The 19,541-nt window shown below is 45.4% G+C and overlaps 2 protein-coding genes across 7 annotated transcripts in view; one reads left to right on the top strand and one right to left on the bottom strand.

Moving 5' to 3' along the window:
• nme7 (NME/NM23 family member 7) overlaps positions 1-5,276 on the bottom strand; it is a 241,436-nt gene extending 236,160 nt beyond the window's left edge. For 4 of the 5 annotated variants that reach the window (XM_065009467.1, XM_065009469.1, XM_065009468.1 and 1 more), the window contains exon 1: positions 5,122-5,276. In XM_065009467.1, the coding sequence (XP_064865539.1) occupies positions 5,122-5,124 (3 nt within the window). In that variant the 5' untranslated portion in view covers positions 5,125-5,276. Of the gene's footprint in view, positions 1-4,307; positions 4,369-5,121 lie in introns of those variants that run through there. The other variant, XM_065009470.1, reaches the window with a different exon arrangement.
• Positions 5,277-5,404: 128 nt separating this feature from the next.
• Positions 5,405-13,498, top strand: zgc:172121 (uncharacterized protein LOC337599 homolog). Of its 2 annotated transcripts, XM_029649119.2 has the most exons (8): positions 5,407-5,671; positions 6,062-6,129; positions 6,208-6,380; positions 7,444-7,547; positions 9,699-9,860; positions 10,468-10,673; positions 11,015-11,094; positions 12,981-13,498. In XM_029649119.2, exons 1-8 carry the CDS (start codon positions 5,564-5,566, stop codon positions 13,085-13,087), a joined length of 1,008 nt encoding a protein of 335 aa, XP_029504979.1. In that variant the 5' UTR covers positions 5,407-5,563; the 3' UTR covers positions 13,088-13,498. The 2 variants fall into 2 exon arrangements, with proteins under 2 accessions (XP_064865544.1, XP_029504979.1); XM_065009472.1 differs by lacking the exons at positions 9,699-9,860; positions 10,468-10,673; positions 11,015-11,094; positions 12,981-13,498 and adding an exon at positions 8,013-8,802 and having other exon boundaries at positions 5,405-5,671.
• Positions 13,499-19,541: the final 6,043 nt, after the last annotated feature.

The raw sequence follows: 19,541 nt of genomic DNA, 5'->3' as shown, positions 1-19,541 counted from the left end.
GCAACAATTGTGGCGGATAATTTTAGAAAGAGAGGGTCCAGATTGTCTAGCCCTGCTAATTTTTTAGGGGTCCAGACTTTGTAGCTCTTTCAGAACATCAGAAGACTGGATTTGGGAGAAGGAGAAATGGGGAAGGCTTGGGGAGTTGCTGTGGGGGTGCAGGGCTGTTGACCGGGATAGGGGTAGCCAGGTGGAAAGCATGGTTCAGCCGTGAAAATGCTTATTGAAATTCTCAATGATCATTTCCTAGCCTCAGTGCAGTGGGCAGCTGGGAGGAGGTGCTTTTATTCTCCATGGACTTTACAGTGTCCCAAAACTTTTTGGAGTTTGTGCTACAGGATGCAAATTTCTGTTTGAAAAAGCTAGCCTTTGCTTTCCTAACTGCCTGTGTATATTGGTTCAACTTCCCTGCAAAGTTACATATCTGAAGGCCTATTCGATGCTGAAGGGTACGCCACAGGATGTTTTTGTGCTGGTTAAGGGCAGTCAGGTCTGGAGAGAAGCAAGGTCTATATCTGTTCCTGGTTCTACATTTTTAAATGGAGCCTGCTTATTTAAGATGGCGAGGAAAGCCTTTTAAAGAATAACCAGGCACCCTCTACTGACAGAATGAGGTCAATATCCTTCCAAGATACCCGGGCCAGGTCGATTAGAAAGGCCTGCTTCGCTGAAGTGTTTTAGGGAGCGTTTGACAGTGATGAGGGGTGGTCCGCAGACCCATTATGGACACAGGTAAAGAGAAAGTGATCGCTGAAATCCTGGTTGAAGACAGCAGAGGTGTATTTAGAGGGCAGGTTGGTCATTACGGGTGCTGTCCTTTCAGAATCATGAACCCGGGTTCTCCCTGAGTGGCGCAGCAGTCTAACACACTGCATCGCAGTGCTTGAGGTTCACTACAGACCCGGGTTTGATTTCAGGCTGTGTCACAGCCAGCTTTGACTGGGAGTCCCACAGAGTGGCGCAAAATTGGCCCAGTGTGGTCTGGGTTAGGGAGGGTTTGGCCCACTGGGCTCTATGGCTCATCACTGAAGCGACCTCTTGTGGCGGGCCGGGCAACTGCAGGCTGACTATAGGTTGTCAGTTGAATGATGTTTCCTCCAACACATTGGTGCAGCTGGTTTCCGGGTTAAGCGGCAGAGTGTTAAGAAGCGCCTTGGGTTCATGTTTCTGGGGGCGCATGGCTCACCTTCACCTCTCCCGAGCCTGTTGGGGAGTTGCAGCGATGAGACAAGATCGAAAAGATGTGTTTTATTAAAATTAAAATAAAACACAAACCTGTCACACACTGAAGACCTATAGGATCACCACTGAAAACCTAGAAAGGCCTGCTCACTGAAGTGTTTTAGGGAGCGTTTGACAGTGATGAGGGGTAGTCAGCAGTTCACCACTGAAGTTCACCACTGAAGGCCTATAGGTTCACCACTGAAGGGCCTATAGGTTCACCACTGAAGGCCTATAGGTTCACCACTGAAGGCCTGTAGGTTTACCACTGAAGGGCTATAGGTTCACCACTGAAGGGCTATAGGTTCACCACTGAAGGCCTATAGGTTCACCACTGAAGGGCTATAGGTTCACCACTGAAGGGCTATAGGTTCACCACTGAAGGGTCTATAGGTTCACCACTGAAGGGTCTATAGGTTCACCACTGAAGACCTATAGGTTCAACACTGAAGGGTCTATAGGTTCACCACTGAAGACCTATAGGTTTACCACTGAAGACCTATAGGTTCACCACTGAAGGGCTATAGGTTCACCACTGAAGGGCTATAGGTTCACCACTGAAGGGCTATAGGTTCACCACTGAAGGGTCTATAGGTTCACCACTGAAGACCTATAGGTTCACCACTGAAGGGTCTATAGGTTCACCACTGAAGACCTATAGGTTCACCACTGAAATTCACCACTGAAGGGCCTATAGGTTCACCACTGAAGTTCACCACTGAAGGTCTATAGGTTCACCACTGAAATTCACCACTGAAGGGCCTATAGGTTCACCACTGAAGTTCACCACTGAAGGTCTATAGGTTCACCACTGAAGGTCTATAGGTTCACCACTGAAGGGCCTATAGGTTCACCACTGAAGTTCACCACTGAAGGGTCTATAGGTTCACCACTGAAGGCCTATAGGTTCACCACTGAAGGCCTATAGGTTTACCACTGAAGGCCTATAGGTTCACACACTGAAGGCCTATAGGTTTACACACTGAAGGCCTATAGGTTTACACACTGAAGGCCTATAGGTTCACCACTGAAGGGCCTATAGGTTCACCACTGAAGGCCTATAGGTTCACCACTGAAGGCCTATAGGTTCACCACTGAAGGCCTATAGGTTCACACACTGAAGGTCTATAGGTTCACCACTGAAGGCCTATAGGTTCACACACTGAAGGTCTATAGGTTCACACACTGAAGGTCTACAGGTTCACCACTGAAGGCCTATAGGTTCACCACTGAAGGGCCTATAGGTTCACCACTGAAGGCCTATAGGTTCACCACTGAAGGCCTATAGGTTCACCACTGAAGGCCTATAGGTTCACCACTGAAGGTCTATAGGTTCACCACTGAAGGTCTATAGGTTCACCACTGAAGGCCTATAGGTTCACACACTGAAGGTCTATAGGTTCACCACTGAAGGCCTATAGGTTTACACACTGAAGGTCTATAGGTTCACCACTGAAGGCCTATAGGTTCACCACTGAAGGTCTATAGGTTCACCACTGAAGGTCTATAGGTTCACCACTGAAGGCCTATAGGTTTACACACTGAAGGTCTATAGGTTCACCACTGAAGGTCTATAGGTTCACCACTGAAGGTCTATAGGTTCACCACTGAAGGCCTATAGGTTCACCACTGAAGGCCTATAGTTTCACCACTGAAGGCCTATAGGTTCACCACTGAAGTTCACCACTGACGGCCTATAGGTTCACCACTGAAGGCCTATAGGTTTTGAGAATGATGATCAGCAATAGCCAATAAGAGCTCACCAGAGAAGAGGAAATGAGATGATGACGTTGTATCACATCACCCAGAATGTGAATACTCTCGAGCAGGAGCAATGACTTTAACCAAAGTGTCAAATCGTTACAACTCTGAAGTTCACAAGCAATGATATTCAATTCAAAATGTTGGCTAGGTATTTACACTCTATATGGCAAGTGTCAATGTCTGACTGAAAACATTTGAGGCTGCTTTTTGCCACAGCTCGTTGTAGCTACGTTAACAATGTAATCACATCATTGTTTTAGAGAGACAGCGTGGTGGCATGGAGAATCCTCCCGACCAAAGTGAAGAATCTTGTAGTGTGTGAGGGTTAGGAGGTGACTGGTTGGTCAGGAGGGTTAGGAGGTGTCTGGTTGGTCAGGAGGGTTAAGGTTAACATGGAGAATCCTCCCGACCAAAGTGAAGAATCTTGTAGCGTGTGAGGGTTAGGAGGTGTCTGGTTGGTCAGGAGGGTTTGGAGGTGACTGGTTGGTCAGGAGGGTTAGGAGGTGTCTGGATGGTCAGGAGGGTTAGGAGGTGTCTGGATGGTCAGGAGGGTTAAGGTTAACTTGGAGAATGGTGGCATGGAGAATCCTCCCGACCAAAGTGAAGAATCTTGTAGTGTGTGACCCTCCGTCTCTGCTACATCATGTAGTATACGCACCACTACGTTGGCAAGACAAAAAAACTACAGGAAAGTTTCATGTGAGAGGCTCAGCGATGTTAGTATTTTGAAAGTCGTGCAGTGTACACCCAGCCTAAACTAACATCTGTGCTAGCCAGGCCAAGTTGTGATAACTAGATCCATGTGGTCTCCAGCCACGCAGAGCAGGGCCTTCATTTCAGCCAGCTCTGGGAAGAGAAGGACCATTCTTTCTCAGACACCTGCTGTCCCACAGTGCTATCAATGGAAACATCTCCTGCTGCTGCCTGCACTAAGGCAGATCAATATTCCCCACAAAATGAATCACGTACAGCGAGCGATAGACTAGGTAAGAGATTATTATACAGTAATACAAATTGCTTAGAAAATGGTACTGGTCCGTATTCACAAAGCTTCTCAGAGGGCTGCTCTAATTATCTAGTCCCACTGTCTTATTCATTATGATCCAAAAGGCAAAACTGATCCTAGATCAGCACTACTACTATAAGACGCTTTGTGAATACAGGCCTTGTGAGCATATTTATTATGCCGAATCTGCCAATGTACCTCTAAGCTAGTCTACAATGCACATCACATTCATCCAGTCAGTGCATTATCACAGCAGTTGGTCAACTGATTGCTTGGCAGGTAAGCCAAATTCAGTCTTCTTAACTGTCATACTTACTGTACTGGTCTCCTAGTTGGACATGTCATGGACAGATGAGACCAGCCATGGCCAATGATATGAAAGACAAAACAATATACATGTAAGTGTTGGAGAAAATTATGTCACTATCCTCTCCCCACAAACGCCTTCGTAGCAGCTATAAATTATGAATAACACTGTGGGACGTTAGAGATAGAGGCCAAACAGTAGAACAAACATGATTCTACTGACAGACATTCTGTCGACAACACAACCTGCACAGCTCATTGTGCGGGAAATTACGCCATCTGCCGGTAGATAATACGGTAACTAATTTACCACAATGACCTGGGGAGCCTAACGTTAGCAAGCAAAAATTGTATTATTTGCGTAAAGTATTTCAACTGACCAAGTAACATCGCTTGGTTGTATGATGTTAAAAGTACAAACATATCTTGTTTCTGCCTGCATTGGGGCGTTGGACCGGTAACTGAAAGGTTGCTGGATCAAATCCCTGACACGATACACATCTGTCTTTCTGCCCCTGAACAAGGCAGTTAACCCACTGCTCCTAGGCCGTCGTTGTAAATAAGTTTTTTTCCTAACAGACTTGCCTAGTTAAATAAAGGTTACATTTTAAAAATGAGTCTAATGTTACGTTGTTTGGTTGGCTAGCTAACGTATTCATATACAGTCATTGCGCTAGCTATGCTAGCCAAAGTTCGCAAACTACGGTTAACTTCTACCTAAATCGTACAGCATTTCAAAACATGTATAGAGTATGTCTTTTAATGCTTTGTTGGCACCTACATTTATGAAACCACGAAGGGTAGCTAGCGATGCTTTATCTTACCATTATTTTAGATAGAGATCCCCAATGACGACAGTTCGTGTGGCTATTGTAGCAGTTAGCTAGTTAGCTTCGTTGTACAACATATCACCATAGCAACATGCGCAGAAATGTTTAACACGGGTAAAAAAATATTTTTTATAACAACAAATAAATAACTTGGAGGCTTTTACATAAATATAGGACGCAAATTTGCACGGAATTAGCAACGAATGCAAAATAATAATAATAATGTTGTTTCCGGAAGTACAACTATGACCCCTTGCGAAACGTGGGTTGACTTCTTCTGTTTTGATTTTGTCATTGATGGGGGTAGTTAAATATGTTTAATAAATAACCAATCTTGCTTTTACCCGAATAGGACAAGGTGCAGCACCGGCTTAGTAACGTTACTTTAATTTAGTCAAAGATAAATGGCCGAGTGAGAGACTACCAGTAAGTGACCATGGACAAAACGGATATTCTAACAACTTTAATGGATGTTGGTCGGGGTCCACTTATTGTAGATGGTGGACTGGCAACAGAACTGGAATCAACAGGTTGTAAATTACAGGTGAAATACAACAAATTGCATTTTTATGAGTAATTCCAAAGAGAGCTGGGTTGTAATCATTACATTATTCCAAACAGCAACTTGGGGCGGCAGGTAGCCTAGTGGTTAGAGCGTTGGACTAGTAACCGGTAGGTTACCGAGCTGACAAGGTACAAATCTATCGTTCTGCCCCTGAACAGGCAGTTAACCCACTGTTCCTAGGCCGTCATTGAAAATAAGAATTTGTTCTTAACTGACTTTAAATAAAGGTAAAAGTACATTTAAAATAAAAAAATATATATATATATCTTGTGTTGGACAAATGCAGGTTTGCAACACAATCGGTGTAATGAATATTCTCCTGTACTTCACATCCTGTATATTTGACTAGAATGTTTTGCGTGGATACAGGGAGATCCTTTGTGGAGTGCAAGGCTGCTCCATACTAACCCACAGGCTATTAAAGATGCTCATTACAGGTGAGTTGTTTAACATAGACTATTGTTGTAGTTCTGCCGTTACTGTTGCAAAGCATTACAGATGTTGTCTCTCCCTAGGTTTCTGTGTGCTGGTGCCGATGTGATAACTACAGCCACGTACCAGGCTAGTGTTGAGGGCTTCATCAGGCACCTGGATGTCACCCCTGAACAGGCCAACCGACTCATCATGTCAGGAGTGACTCTGGCCAGAGAGGCTGTCAAACACTTTATGGCTGACCAGCTTCCATCAGGTGAGCAGGCACTGTAAGTTACAGGTGGACTTCCTGACAGCATTCTAGGCCAGGGATGGGAAACTTTGATGGGTGGGGGGAGGGCAACAAAACATCTGAACTCATCAGGGAGGGGGGCACAGTGGCTCACGGGTCTGCATAACACATCCATTAACCACACAGGCAGTCAGAACCGGCCCTAGCCTTTTGGGGGCTCGAAGCAAAATGTTGTTGCCCCCCCCAGACACACACACATTTTAGCACCCCCCCTCCTCCTGACAACATAGTCTTTATTTTTTTAAACATTTTTTTTTTACCTTTTTGAGTTAATTTCCTTCAATTCTACACATTGTCTGGTCACTGGTGGAGACTACAAACTTAAATGTTGTACAAAACTGTTCTAACTATTGCATTCCATGCCTCATTAAGCTCAAATTCATACACAAAATACATTATCGACCTGTTCGTACAAACTTTGTAAGTATTGCAAACATAAGCATGATACAAACAGGCAGTCTAGCGATTTCATGTTCTTCTTAGCTGCTGAGTGACATGCAGCTATTTACTTTCGCCACAATATCAGCATATATGGCATAACTATGGCATCAGGTGACGCAAAACAAACTCGCCCACTGTCAGACTCTTTTCACCGGTCCGAATACATGCTTGGCTTCCTGAAACATTTGGCTGCCCAGAGGTGGAGCGCAAGCAAGACACAGACACTCAGTCGAATTACAAACTTCATGTTGTACACAAAACTATTGCATTCCAGGCCTCCGTAAACATTGAAGGTGGATGAGGTAAGTTTTCCCCTACTATGAAAAGCGCTTTGAAGAACCTCAGTTAGTAGGAAAGCGCTATAGAAATCCAATCAATTATTATTATTATTATTATTATTAATTAGCGATTGGATGTTATTTTTTCATAATCATTGCAAACATTGGCTAAGCTGCTCAGGACCTGCCAGCTCAGCCAGGCACTCAGAGATCCTGTAATTTGGACATGATCCCGATGTCTCTGAAGCTCTTATTTGTACGATCAGAGTTGTTAATGTACATTACATGGAATCTTTCTATTTTCTCAGATCGCAGTGTGCCTCTGGTGGCAGGCTCTGTTGGACCTTACGGGGCCTTTATGCACAACGGCTCGGAGTACACTGGCGCTTACGCTGCGGAGATGAGTGTTGAGGTAATGCCAAGAAAGAACTCACATTGGGGTTGACCTATCATTATCTATACTGAACTAAAATATAAAACACAACATGTAAAGTGTTGGTTTCATGAGCTCAAATAAAAAGATCCCAGAAATGTTCCATACACACACAAAGCTAATTTCTCTCAAATTCTGTGCACAAATTTGTTTACATCCCAGTTAGTGAGCATTTCTCCTTTGATAATCCATCCACCTGACAGGTGTGGAATATCAAGAAGCTGATCAAACAGCATGATCATTACACAGGTGAACCTTGTGCTGGGTACAATAAAAGGCTGCTCTAAAATGTGCAGTTTTGTCACACAACACAATGCCACAGATGTCCTTGATTTTGACAGAGCCTGCAATTGGCATGCTGACTGCAGGAATGTCCACCAGAGCTGTTGCCAGATAATTGAATGTTAATTTCTCTACCATAAGCCGCCTCCAACGTCATTTTAGAGAATTCAGCAGTACATCCAACCGGCCTCACAACTGCAGACCACGTGTAACCACGGCAGCCCAGGACCTCCACAACCGGGTTATTCACCTATGGGATCATCTGAGACCTCCACATCCAGACGGGATCATCTGAGACCTCCACATCCAGACGGGATCATCGAAGACCTCCACATCCAGACGGGATCATCTGAGACCTCCACATCCAGACGGGATCATCTGAGACCTCCACATCCAGACGGGATCATCGAAGACCTCCACATCCAGACGGGATCATCTGAGACCTCCACATCCAGACGGGATCACCTAAGACCTCCACATCCAGACGGGATCATCGAAGACCTCCACATCCAGACGGGATCATCGGAGACCTCCACAACCGGGTTCTTCACCTATGAAGACCTCCACATCCAGACGGGATCATCCAGGACCTCCACATCCAGGACCTCCACATCCAGACGGGATCATTGAAGACCTCCACATCCAGACGGGATCATCGGAGACCTCCACATCCAGACGGGATCATCTGAGACCTCCACATCCAGACGGGATCACCTAAGACCTCCACATCCAGACGGGATCACCTAAGACCTCCACATCCAGACGGGATCATCGGAGACCTCCACATCCAGACGGGATCATCGGAGACCTCCACATCCAGACGGGATCACCTGAGACCTCCACATCCAGACGGGATCACCTGAGACCTCCACATCCAGACGGGATCATCTGAGACCTCCACATCCAGACGGGATCATCTGAGACCTCCACATCCAGACGGGATCATCTGAGACCTCAACATCCAGACGGGATCATCGGAGACCTCCACATCCAGACGGGATCATCGGAGACCTCCACATCCAGGACCTCCACATCCAGACGGGATCATCTGAGACCTCCACATCCAGACGGGATCATCGGAGACCTCCACATCCAGACGGGATCATCTGATCACATCCAGACCTCCACATCCAGACGGGATCATCTGAGACCTCCACATCCAGACGGGATCATCTGAGACCTCCACATCCAGACGGGATCATCGAAGACCTCCACATCCAGACGGGATCATCGGAGACCTCCACATCCAGACGGGATCACCTGAGACCTCCACATCCAGACGGGATCACCTGAGACCTCCACATCCAGACGGGATCATCTGAGACCTCCACATCCAGACGGGATCACCTGAGACCTCCACATACAGGACCTCCACATCCAGACGGGATCATCGGAGACCTCCACATCCAGACGGGATCACCGAAGACCTCCACATCCAGACGGGATCATCGAAGACCAGCCACCTGGACAGCGGATGAAATTGAGGAGTATTTATGTCTGTAATAAAGCCCTTTTGTGGCGAAAGACTAATTCTGATTGGCTGGGCCTGGCTCCTCACCCATGGCTGTCATGTAAAATACATAGATTTAGGGCTCAATGAATGTATTTCAATTGACTTGATTTCATTATATGAACTGTAACTCAGTGAAATTGTTCCATGTTGCGTTTTATATTTTTGATCAGTATAATAGACTAGTGTTCCTATGGTCTGTCTGCACTCAGTCTCTAGCCTCGTTTATACCTGCTGCTAACATGCGGTCCTTTGTCCTGATCTTGTCCACATTCTGATTCTGCCCATATGTTTTTAAATGTCTCTCTCTCTCTCTCTCTCTCTCTCTGTGTCTCCAGGAACTGAAAGCCTGGCACCGCCCCCAGGTCCAATGTCTAGTTACAGCAGGGGCCGATCTCATTGCCATGGAAACCATCCCAAGCATGAAGGAGGCAGAAGCTCTAGTGGAGCTGCTCAGAGAGTTTCCAGATTCTAAAGCATGGCTGGCCTTCTCCTGTAAGGTAAATCTCACTATGTAATTAAGACTCACTCTCAATTTGTCTTTCCTTGATTCCTCGCCGTCCTCGTCTCCTAAGTTCCTACCCTTAAACATTCTTTATCAAAGCATTCTGAGAAATAGGCAAGGAGGACGCAAGGGATCTAGGAAAGACACATCGATTCTCGTTAGTTAGTTAACCTTTATTTAACTAGGCCAAGTCAGTTAAGAACAAATGCTCATTTATAATGATAGCCTACCAAGAGGCCTTGTGGGGACGGGGGCTGGAATTTAAAAAATAAAATATAAATATAGGACAAAACACACATCACGACAAGACAGACAACACTACATAAAGAGAGACCTAAAGATGACAACATAGCAAGTCGACAACACAGCATGGTAGCAGCACAAAACATGGTACAAACATTATTGGGCACAGACAACAACACAAAGGTCCAGAAGGTAGAGACAACAATACATCACACAAATCAACCACAACTGTCAAGAAGAGTGTCCGTGATTGAGTCTTTGAATGAAGAGATGGAGATAAAACTGTCCAGTTTGAGTGTTTTGTTGTTGTAAATATGTGATGTAAGAATACAGTGATATATATCTTCTATTCTCCTCAGGATGGCCAGTGTATATCTGACAGCAGTCGTTTCTCTGAGGCGGTCCAACTGGCCAGTAGGTCCAGTCAGCTGGTGGCTGTAGGGGTGAATTGCTGTCCTCCAGCCCTGGTCAAGCCCCTCCTAGACTCAGCCAGGACACAGAGGAGACCAGGCCTCGGCTGGGTGGTTTACCCCAACAGTGGAGAGGAGTGGGATACATACACTGGGTGAGTGAAACTAAATTCACCTTGACTTGTAATCCACAAAATGGAACCCTATTCCATAGGTCTCTGGTCCAAAAGTAGTGCACTAAATAGGGATTAGGGTGCCGTTTGGGACGAAGACCTTGGCTTTACACAGGTCTGTGACCTGACACATCCAGGTAGGAGTACTAAACACACCGTATCATTTACACACACACTGATGTCTGCTGTAGTATAAGAAATCTAGACTATATTAACTTTTCACTTCAGTCTACAGTTCCATGATGATTCCTCAATTGTTTCAAGGGAATATTGAGTGAATCTCTTTGTGTTGATTTTGAACCTTTTCTTTTATCATTTAAAAGGTGGAGAAAACCAGAGAACAGAATATCTTCAATAGCTGAATTAAGTCTGGAGTGGATGAAACAAGGGTGTGCACTTATAGGTAAGACAACGGCTGAACTAATGTTGTCTTTGTATTAGAACAGGGATGGACAAACCCCTTTTTTGTAGGCCCACGAATCAATTTACAGATCAATGTTTTTTAGGAACTCTTGGGGATTCAATTTACTGTTGCTAGGTAGAATAGTAGAATACACAAGATGCAATTTCAAAATGTTGTTGTGCGTCAACAGTGTTTCTGTTATGTCAGTCACTGACAGGTACTCAATTAGCCCATGGCAACATCATTTCACTTAGGGCCCGCAAAAGGCTAGGGCCGGATCTGCCTGCATGTGTGGGTATGGATAGGGCCCCCAAAAGCCTAAGTCTGGCTCTAACTACTTAGGGCCCCCAAAAGGCTAGGGCCGGCTCTGACTACTTAGGGCCCCCAAAAGGCTAGGGCTGGGACTCTGACTGCTTAGGGCCCCCAAAAGGCTAGGGCCGGATCTGACTACATGTGTGGGCATGGATAGGGTCCCCAAAAGGCTAGGGCCGGCTCTGACTGCTTAGGGCCCCCAAAAGGCTAGGGCCGGATCTGCCTGCATGTGTGGGTATGGATAGGGCCCCCAAAAGCCTAAGTCTGGCTCTAACTACTTAGGGCCCCCAAAAGGCTAGGGCCGGCTCTGACTACTTAGGGCCCCCAAAAGGCTAGGGCTGGGACTCTGACTGCTTAGGGCCCCCAAAAGGCTAGGGCCGGATCTGACTACATGTGTGGGCATGGATAGGGTCCCCAAAAGGCTAGGGCCGGCTCTGACTGCTTAGGGCCCCCAAAAGGCTAGGGCCGGATCTGCCTGCATGTGTGGGTATGGATAGGGCCCCCAAAAGCCTAAGTCTGGCTCTAACTACTTAGGGCCCCCAAAAGGCTAGGGCCGGCTCTGACTACTTAGGGCCCCCAAAGGCTAGGGCTGGGAAAAGGCTCTGGGACTCTGACTGCTTAGGGCCCCCAAAAGGCTAGGGCCGGATCTGACTACATGTGTGGGCATGGATAGGGTCCCCAAAAGGCTAGGGCCGGCTCTGACTGCTTAGGGCCCCCAAAAGGCTGATCTGCTTATGGATAGGGCCCCCAAAAGCCTAAGTCTGGCCCAAAAAGGCTAGGGCCGGATCTGCCCCCAAAAGGCTGCATCTGTGCATGGGGGTATGGATAGGGCCCCCAAAAGCCTAAGTCTGGCTCTAACTACTTAGGGCCCCCAAAAGGCTAGGGCCGGCTCTGACTACTTAGGGCCCCCAAAAGGCTAGGGCTGGGACTCTGACTGCTTAGGGCCCCCAAAAGGCTAGGGCCGGATCTGCCTGCATGTGTGGGTATGGATAGGGCCCCCAAAAGCCTAAGTCTGGCTCTAACTGCTTAGGGCCCCCAAAAGGCTAGGGCCCCAAAAGCTCTGACTCTTAACTTAGGGCCCCCAAAAGGCTAGGGCTGGGACTCTGACTGCTTAGGGCCCCCAAAAGGCTAGGGCCGGATCTGACTACATGTGTGGGCATGGATAGGGTCCCCAAAAGGCTAGGGCCGGCTCTGACTGCTTAGGGCCCCCAAAAGGCTAGGGCCGGATCTGCCTGCATGTGTGGGTATGGATAGGGCCCCCAAAAGCCTAAGTCTGGCTCTAACTGCTTAGGGCCCCCAAAAGGCTAGGGCCGGCTCTGACTACTTAGGGCCCCCAAAAGGCTAGGCTTAGGGCCCCCAAAAGGCTAGGGCCGGCTCTGACTGCTTAGGGCCCCCAAAAGGCTAGGGCCGGCTCTGACTGCTTAGGGCCCCCAAAAGGCTAGGGCCGGCTCTGACTGCTTAGGGCCCTATGGGTACACAGACCCGCGAGCCACTGATGAGTTCAGATATTTTGTGAACCCCGACCCTGATCAAAGTAGCCCATCCCTGAACTAGGATGTTGTGTCTTCCAACAGGAGGGTGCTGCCGCATCGGTCCTGCTCACATAGCGGCGCTACGAAGACAGATACATGGAGACATGTCTGGGTCTGATGCTTCACAGCAGGGACAGGGACGACCTTAAGACAGACACATGGAGACATGTCTGGGTTCGACCTTACAGAGAATGAGCTCTTATTACTGCTACACTATGTGATCCCACAGTCAAGATTATGCAATTAAATAACTATTTTAAAATGATACTTTTGATATGAGTTTATATAAATGATTTATTAACCCTCATACTACCAACATATGTTATATAAAGAGCATTTGGATAGTATTTACATCCCTAGACGGTTTGTTAGCATTACAGCTTTATTCTAAAATTGTTTTTTTTTTTTTTTTATATAATAATAATTTGACTTTTTCCACATTTTTGTTGTGTTACCACCTGAATTTAAAATAAGATTGTATTGTCTATTTTGACATTTTAAAAAAACTTATTAAAAATGAAAGCTGAAATGTCTTGAGTCAATAAGTATTCAACCCCTTTGTTTATGTCAAGCCTAAGTCTGTTGAGTAGTAACAATATGCTTAACGAGTTGCATAATAAGTTGCATGGACTCACTTTGTGTTCAATAATGGTGTTTAATCATGATTTTTGATTAACTACCGCACACACATACAATTATCTGTAAGGTCCCTCAGTCGAGCAGTGATTCAACCATAAAGACCAATGAGGTTTTCCAATGCCTCACAAAAGAAGGGCACCTATTGGTAGATGGGTAAAAAAAAAAGACGCAGACATTGAATATCCCTTTTAGAATGGTGAAGTTATTAATTACACTTTGGATGGTGTATCAATACACCCAGTCATTACAAAGATACAGGTGTCCTTCCTAACTCAGTTGCTGGAGAAGAAGGAAACCGCTCAGGTATTTCACCATGCCAATGGTGACTTTAAAACAGTTACAGAGTTTAATGTGATAGGAGAAAACTGAGGATGGATCAACAACATTGTAGTTTCTCCACAATATTAACTAATTAACAGAGTGAAAAGAAGGAAGCCTGTACAGAATACAAATATTCCAAAACATGCATCCTGTTTGCAACAAGGCACTAAAGTAAAACTGCAAAAAATGTGGCAAAGAAATTAACTTTTTGTCCTGAATAGAACACATTACTGAGTACCACTCTCCATATTTTCAAGCATAGCGGTGGTTGCATCATGTTATGGGTATGCTTGTAGTTGTTAAGGCCTGGGAGTTTTTCAGGATAAAAAGAAACAGAATGGAGCTAAGCTCAGGCAAAATCCTAGAGGAAAACCTGGTTCAGCCTGCTTTCCACCAGACACTGGGAGATGAATTCACCTTTCAGCAGGACAATAACCTGGTTCAGCCTGCTTTCCACCATACACTAGGAGATTAATTCACCTTTCAACAGGACAATAACCTGGTTCAGTCTGCTTTCCACCAGACACTAGGAGATTAATTCACCTTTCAACACGACAATAGCCTAAAACACAAGGCCGAATCTACACTGGAGTTGCTAAACAAGAAGACAGTGAATGTTCCTGAGTGGCCGAGTTACAGTTTTGACTTAAATCTACTTGAAGATCTAAGGCAACACCTCAAAATGGTTGTCGAGCAATGATCAACAACCAATTTGACAGCGCTTGAAGAATTTTTTAAAAGAATAATGGGCAAATGTTGCACAATCCAGGTGTGTAAAGCTCTTAGAGACTCACCCAGAAAGACTCACAGCTCTTAGAGACTCACCCAGAAAGACTCACAGCTCTTAGAGACTCACCCAGAAAGAGTCACAGCTCTTAGAGACTCACCCAGAAAGACTCAGCTCTTAGAGACTCACCCAGAAAGACTCACAGCTCTTAGAGACTCACCCAGAAAGACTCACAGCTTTAATCACTGCCGAAGGTGCTTCTACAAAGTATTGACTCAGGGGTGTGAATACTTATGTAAGGGAAGACCCCCATGAAATGGGCAACTTATTGGCATTGGGTGAACCATGTACACAATCACAAATACCACTCAAATGAAAACCATATTGCAACCAGAACATTACAAATGCCAAGTGTAAGAAACCGGAAATCCCATAGGGGGGCGCGAGCAGGCAACTGTCCATGTTCATATGGGAAATGGTCTCAGTCAGGTCCCACGGGTGAGATTTTGAAAATCAGAAATGTTGTTAATTTTAAAACCTCATAAAAAGTGCTTTTTGTCAATTATACATATGTAGTATTATATGTATGGCGTGTTCAATGGAAACAAAGTTTACAACCTCTGACGTGTTTTGGCTGCATGGCCTTTATCAGGGAGTACAAAGATATGATGATGCAATGTCCTCTTTTGAACAGATTTTTCCAATCAGCCCTAATTAGAAGTGGGAGTGGTTACAAAATTGATTGGACAACACCTAGTAAGCAATACTATACACATTAAAAAGTGAAATACTGTAGATATGTTATCGAAAAAAAAACAGCAAATCAAATCAAATTTTATTGGTCACATACACATGGTTAGCAGATGTTAATGGTCACATGGTTAGCAGATGTTAATGGTCACATGGTTAGCAGATGTTAATGGTCACATGGTTAGCAGATGTTAATGGTCACATGGTTAGCAGATGTTATTGGTCACATACACATGGTTAGCAGATGTTATTGGTCACATAGCAGATGTTAATGGTCATGGTTAGCAGATGTTAATGGTCACATGGTTAGCAGATGTTAATGGTCACATGGTTAGCAGATGTTATTGGTCACATGGTTAGCAGATGTTAATGGTCACATGGTTAGCAGATGTTATTGGTCACATACACATGGTTAGCAGATGTTATTGGTCACATGGTTAGCAGATGTTAATGGTCACATGGTTAGCAGATGTTATTGGTCACATGGTTAGCAGATGTTAATGGTCACATACACATGGTTAGCAGATGTTAATGGTCACATACACATGGTTAGCAGATGTTAATGGTCACATACACATGGTTAGCAGATGTTAATGGTCACATACACATGGTTAGCAGATGTTATTGGTCACATACACATGGTTAGCAGATGTTATTGGTCACATACACATGGTTAGCAGATGTTAATGGTCACATACACATGGTTAGCAGATGTTAATGGTCACATACACATGGTTAGCAGATGTTAATGGTCACATACACATGGTTAGCAGATGGTAGCAGATGTTAATGGTCACATACACATGGTTAGCAGATGTTAATGGTCACATACACATGGTTAGCAGATGTTATTGGTCACATACACATGGTTAGCAGATGTTAATGGTCACATACACATGGTTAGCAGATGTTAATGGTCACATACACATGGTTAGCAGATGTTAATGCGAGTGTAGCGAAATGCTTGTGCTTCTAGTTCCGACAATGCAGTAATAACCAACAAGTAATCTAACTAACAATTCCACAACTACTGTCTTATACACAGTGTAAGGGGATAAAGAATATGTACATAAGGATATATGAATGAGTGATGGTACAGAGCAGCATAGGCAAGATACAGTAGATGGTATCGAGTACAGTATATACATATGAGATGAGTATGTAAACAAAGTGGCATAGTTAAAGTGGCTAGTGATACATGTATTACATAAGGATGCAGTCGATGATATAGAGTACAGTATATACGTATGCATATGAGATGAATAATGTAGGGTAAGTAACATTATATAAGGTAGCATTGTTTAAGGTGGCTAGTGATATATTTACATCATTTCCCATCAATTCCCATTATTAAAGTGGCTGGAGTTGAGTCAGTGTCATCTCAAATCAAATCAAATCAAATGTATTTATATAGCCCTTCGTACATCAGCTGATATCTCAAAGTGCTGTACAGAAACCCAGCCTAAAACCCCCAAACAGCAAGCAATGCAGGTGTAAAAGCATCTCAAGGCTAGAAGCATCAGAATACCTAGAAAGGTAGTTCTAACCTTGAATATGACTGGGCAAAGTGGTAAGACTAGGAGAGACATCTATTCCATAGTGCACAGCAAACAAGGACGGCGGTCTAAACTTAGCTGAGGGCAAATATCCACTAGATGACAGCAAAGGAACCTCTCACAACCCTACAGGAAAGGAGAGAAATTAAAATCTTGATTTATTTGATTTAACCAGGCAAACCAGTTAAGAACAAATTCTTATTTACAATGACGGCCTAGGAACAGTGGGTTAACTGCCTTGTTCAGGGGCAGAACGGCAGATTTGTACCTTGTCAGCTCGGGGATTCGATCTAGCAACCTTTCGGTTACTGGCCTAACGCTCTAACCACCAGGCTACCTGCCGCTCCAATTATTTAAACCAGGGTTATTAGTGGCCTGGTTTGACTGTTTAAGACGGTCCTCTTTTCGAATAGAAGCCAGAATATGATCAATACCCATAGCTTGTAGGGAGGCAGGGTTGCCATGGGGTAAGGACTTGTAGTGCCTTGCCATGGGGTAAGGACTTGTAGTGCCTTGCCATGGGGTAAGGACTTGTAGTGCCTTGCCATGGGGTAAGGACTTGTAGTGCCTTGCCATGGGGTAAGGACTTGTAGTGCCTTGCCATGGGGTAAGGACTCGTAGTGCCTTGCCATGGGGTAAGGACTCGTAGTGCCTTGCCATGGGGTAAGGACTCATAGTGCCTTGCCATGGGGTAAGGACTTGTAGTGCCTTGCCATGGGGTAGTCTTCATTACCTACCCGTATTGGGTACTTGTGTTCCACTAATCGGTCTTGAAGGCGTCTCTTTGTCCGTCCAGTGTAGAACACCTTGCACTGTGGACATCCCAATCTTTAGATGACATGAGTGGTTTTGCAGTTAATGAAATGCTTGACTTGATACTTCCGATACTGTGGAATATTTCTGCGATGGTTGGTTCTGGTTGTATTTAAAAGTGCCTTGCCATGGGGGTAGTCATTACCTACCCTTTAGATGACACCTGGTTTTAAAAGGGTACTTGTGTTCTTCACACCTGGTTGGTAGGGTCAGCATGTTGTTCTTCATGAACCTGGCGGTAGGGTACAGCTGTTGTTCTTCATGACACCTGGTTGGTAGGGTACAGCTGTTGTTCTTCATGACACCTGGTTGGTAGAACACCTTCATGACACCTGGTGGTAGGGTACAGCATCTTCATGACACCTGGTTGGTAGGGTACAGCTTTGTTCTTCATGACACCTGGTTGGTAGGGTACAGCTGTTGTTCTTCATGACACCTGGTTGGTAGGGTGAGCTGTTGTTCTTCATGACACCTGGTTGGTAGGGTACAGCTGTTGTTCTTCATGACACCTGGTTGGTAGGGTATGTTGTTCTTCATGACACCTGGTTGGTAGGGTCAGCTGTTGTTCTTCATGACACCTGGTTGGTAGGGTACAGCCTTCATGACACCTGGTTGGTAGGGTACAGCTGTTGTTCTTCATGACACCTGGTTGGTAGGGTACAGCTGTTGTTCTTCATGACACCTGGTTGGTAGGGTACAGCTGTTGTTCTTCATGACACCTGGTTGGTAGGGTACAGCATGTTGTTCTTCATGACACCTGGTTGGTAGGGTACAGCTGTTGTTCTTCATGACACCTGGTTGGTAGGGTACAGCTGTTGTTCTTCATGACACCTGGTTGGTAGGGTTCTTCATGACACCTGGTTGGTAGGCAGCTGTTGTTCTTCATGACACCTGGTTGGTAGGGTACAGCTGTTGTTCTTCATGACACCTGGTTGGTAGGGTACAGCTGTTGTTCTTCATGACACCTGGTTGGTAGGGTACAGCTGTTGTTCTTCATGACACCTGGTTGGTAGGGTACAGCTGTTGTTCTTCATGACACCTGGTTGGTAGGGTACAGCTGTTGTTCTTCATGACACCTGGTTGGTAGGGTACAGCATGTTGTTCTTCATGACACCTGGTTGGTAGGGTACAGCTGTTGTTCTTCATGACACCTGGTTGGTAGGGTACAGCTGTTGTTCTTCATGACACCTGGTTGGTAGGGTACAGCTGTTGTTCTTCATGACACCTGGTTGGTAGGGTACAGCTGTTGTTCTTCATGACACCTGGTTGGTAGGGTAGGGTAGCTGTTGTTCTTCATGACACCTGGTTGGTAGGGTTGGTTCTTCATGACACCTGGTTGGTAGGGTACAGCTGTTGTTCTTCATGACACCTGGTTGGTAGGGTACAGCTGTTGTTCTTCATGACACCTGGTTGGTAGGGTACAGCATGTTGCCACAAAGACAGGTGTTGCAGTGTAACAGTACAACTTTACGTCCGTCCCCTCGCCCATACCCGGGCTCGAACCAGGGACCCTCTGCACACATCAACAACAGTCACCCATGAAGCATCGTTACCCATCGCTCCACAAAAGCCGCAGCCCTTGCAGAGCAAGGGGAACCACTACTTCAAGGTCTCAGAGCAAGTGATGTCACTGAATGAAACACTATTTAGCGTGCACCACCGCTAACTAGCTAGCCGTTTCACATCCTATAATCTGATCAAATCACATGTATTTATAAAGCCCTTCATACATCAGCTGAGATCTCAAAGTGCTGTACAGAAACTCAGCCTAAAAACCCAAACAGCAAGCAATGCAGG

This window comes from Oncorhynchus nerka, linkage group LG25 (assembly GCF_034236695.1).
Source record: "Oncorhynchus nerka isolate Pitt River linkage group LG25, Oner_Uvic_2.0, whole genome shotgun sequence".
Taxonomy (NCBI): Eukaryota; Metazoa; Chordata; class Actinopteri; order Salmoniformes; family Salmonidae; genus Oncorhynchus; species Oncorhynchus nerka.
The sequence above is the reverse complement of the archived record's forward strand: the minus strand, read 5'-3'. Positions and strand labels throughout refer to the sequence as shown.

Excerpts from the sequence above, each read along its gene's own strand:
- zgc:172121 (XM_029649119.2), top strand. The coding sequence starts at position 5,564 with ATGGACAAAACGGATATTCTAACAACTTTAATGGATGTTGGTCGGGGT. Across the intron at positions 9,861-10,467 it reads GGCTGGCCTTCTCCTGTAAG|GATGGCCAGTGTATATCTGA; the intron begins GTAAATCTCACT and ends TATTCTCCTCAG. Across the intron at positions 10,674-11,014 it reads GAGTGGGATACATACACTGG|GTGGAGAAAACCAGAGAACA; the intron begins GTGAGTGAAACT and ends ATCATTTAAAAG.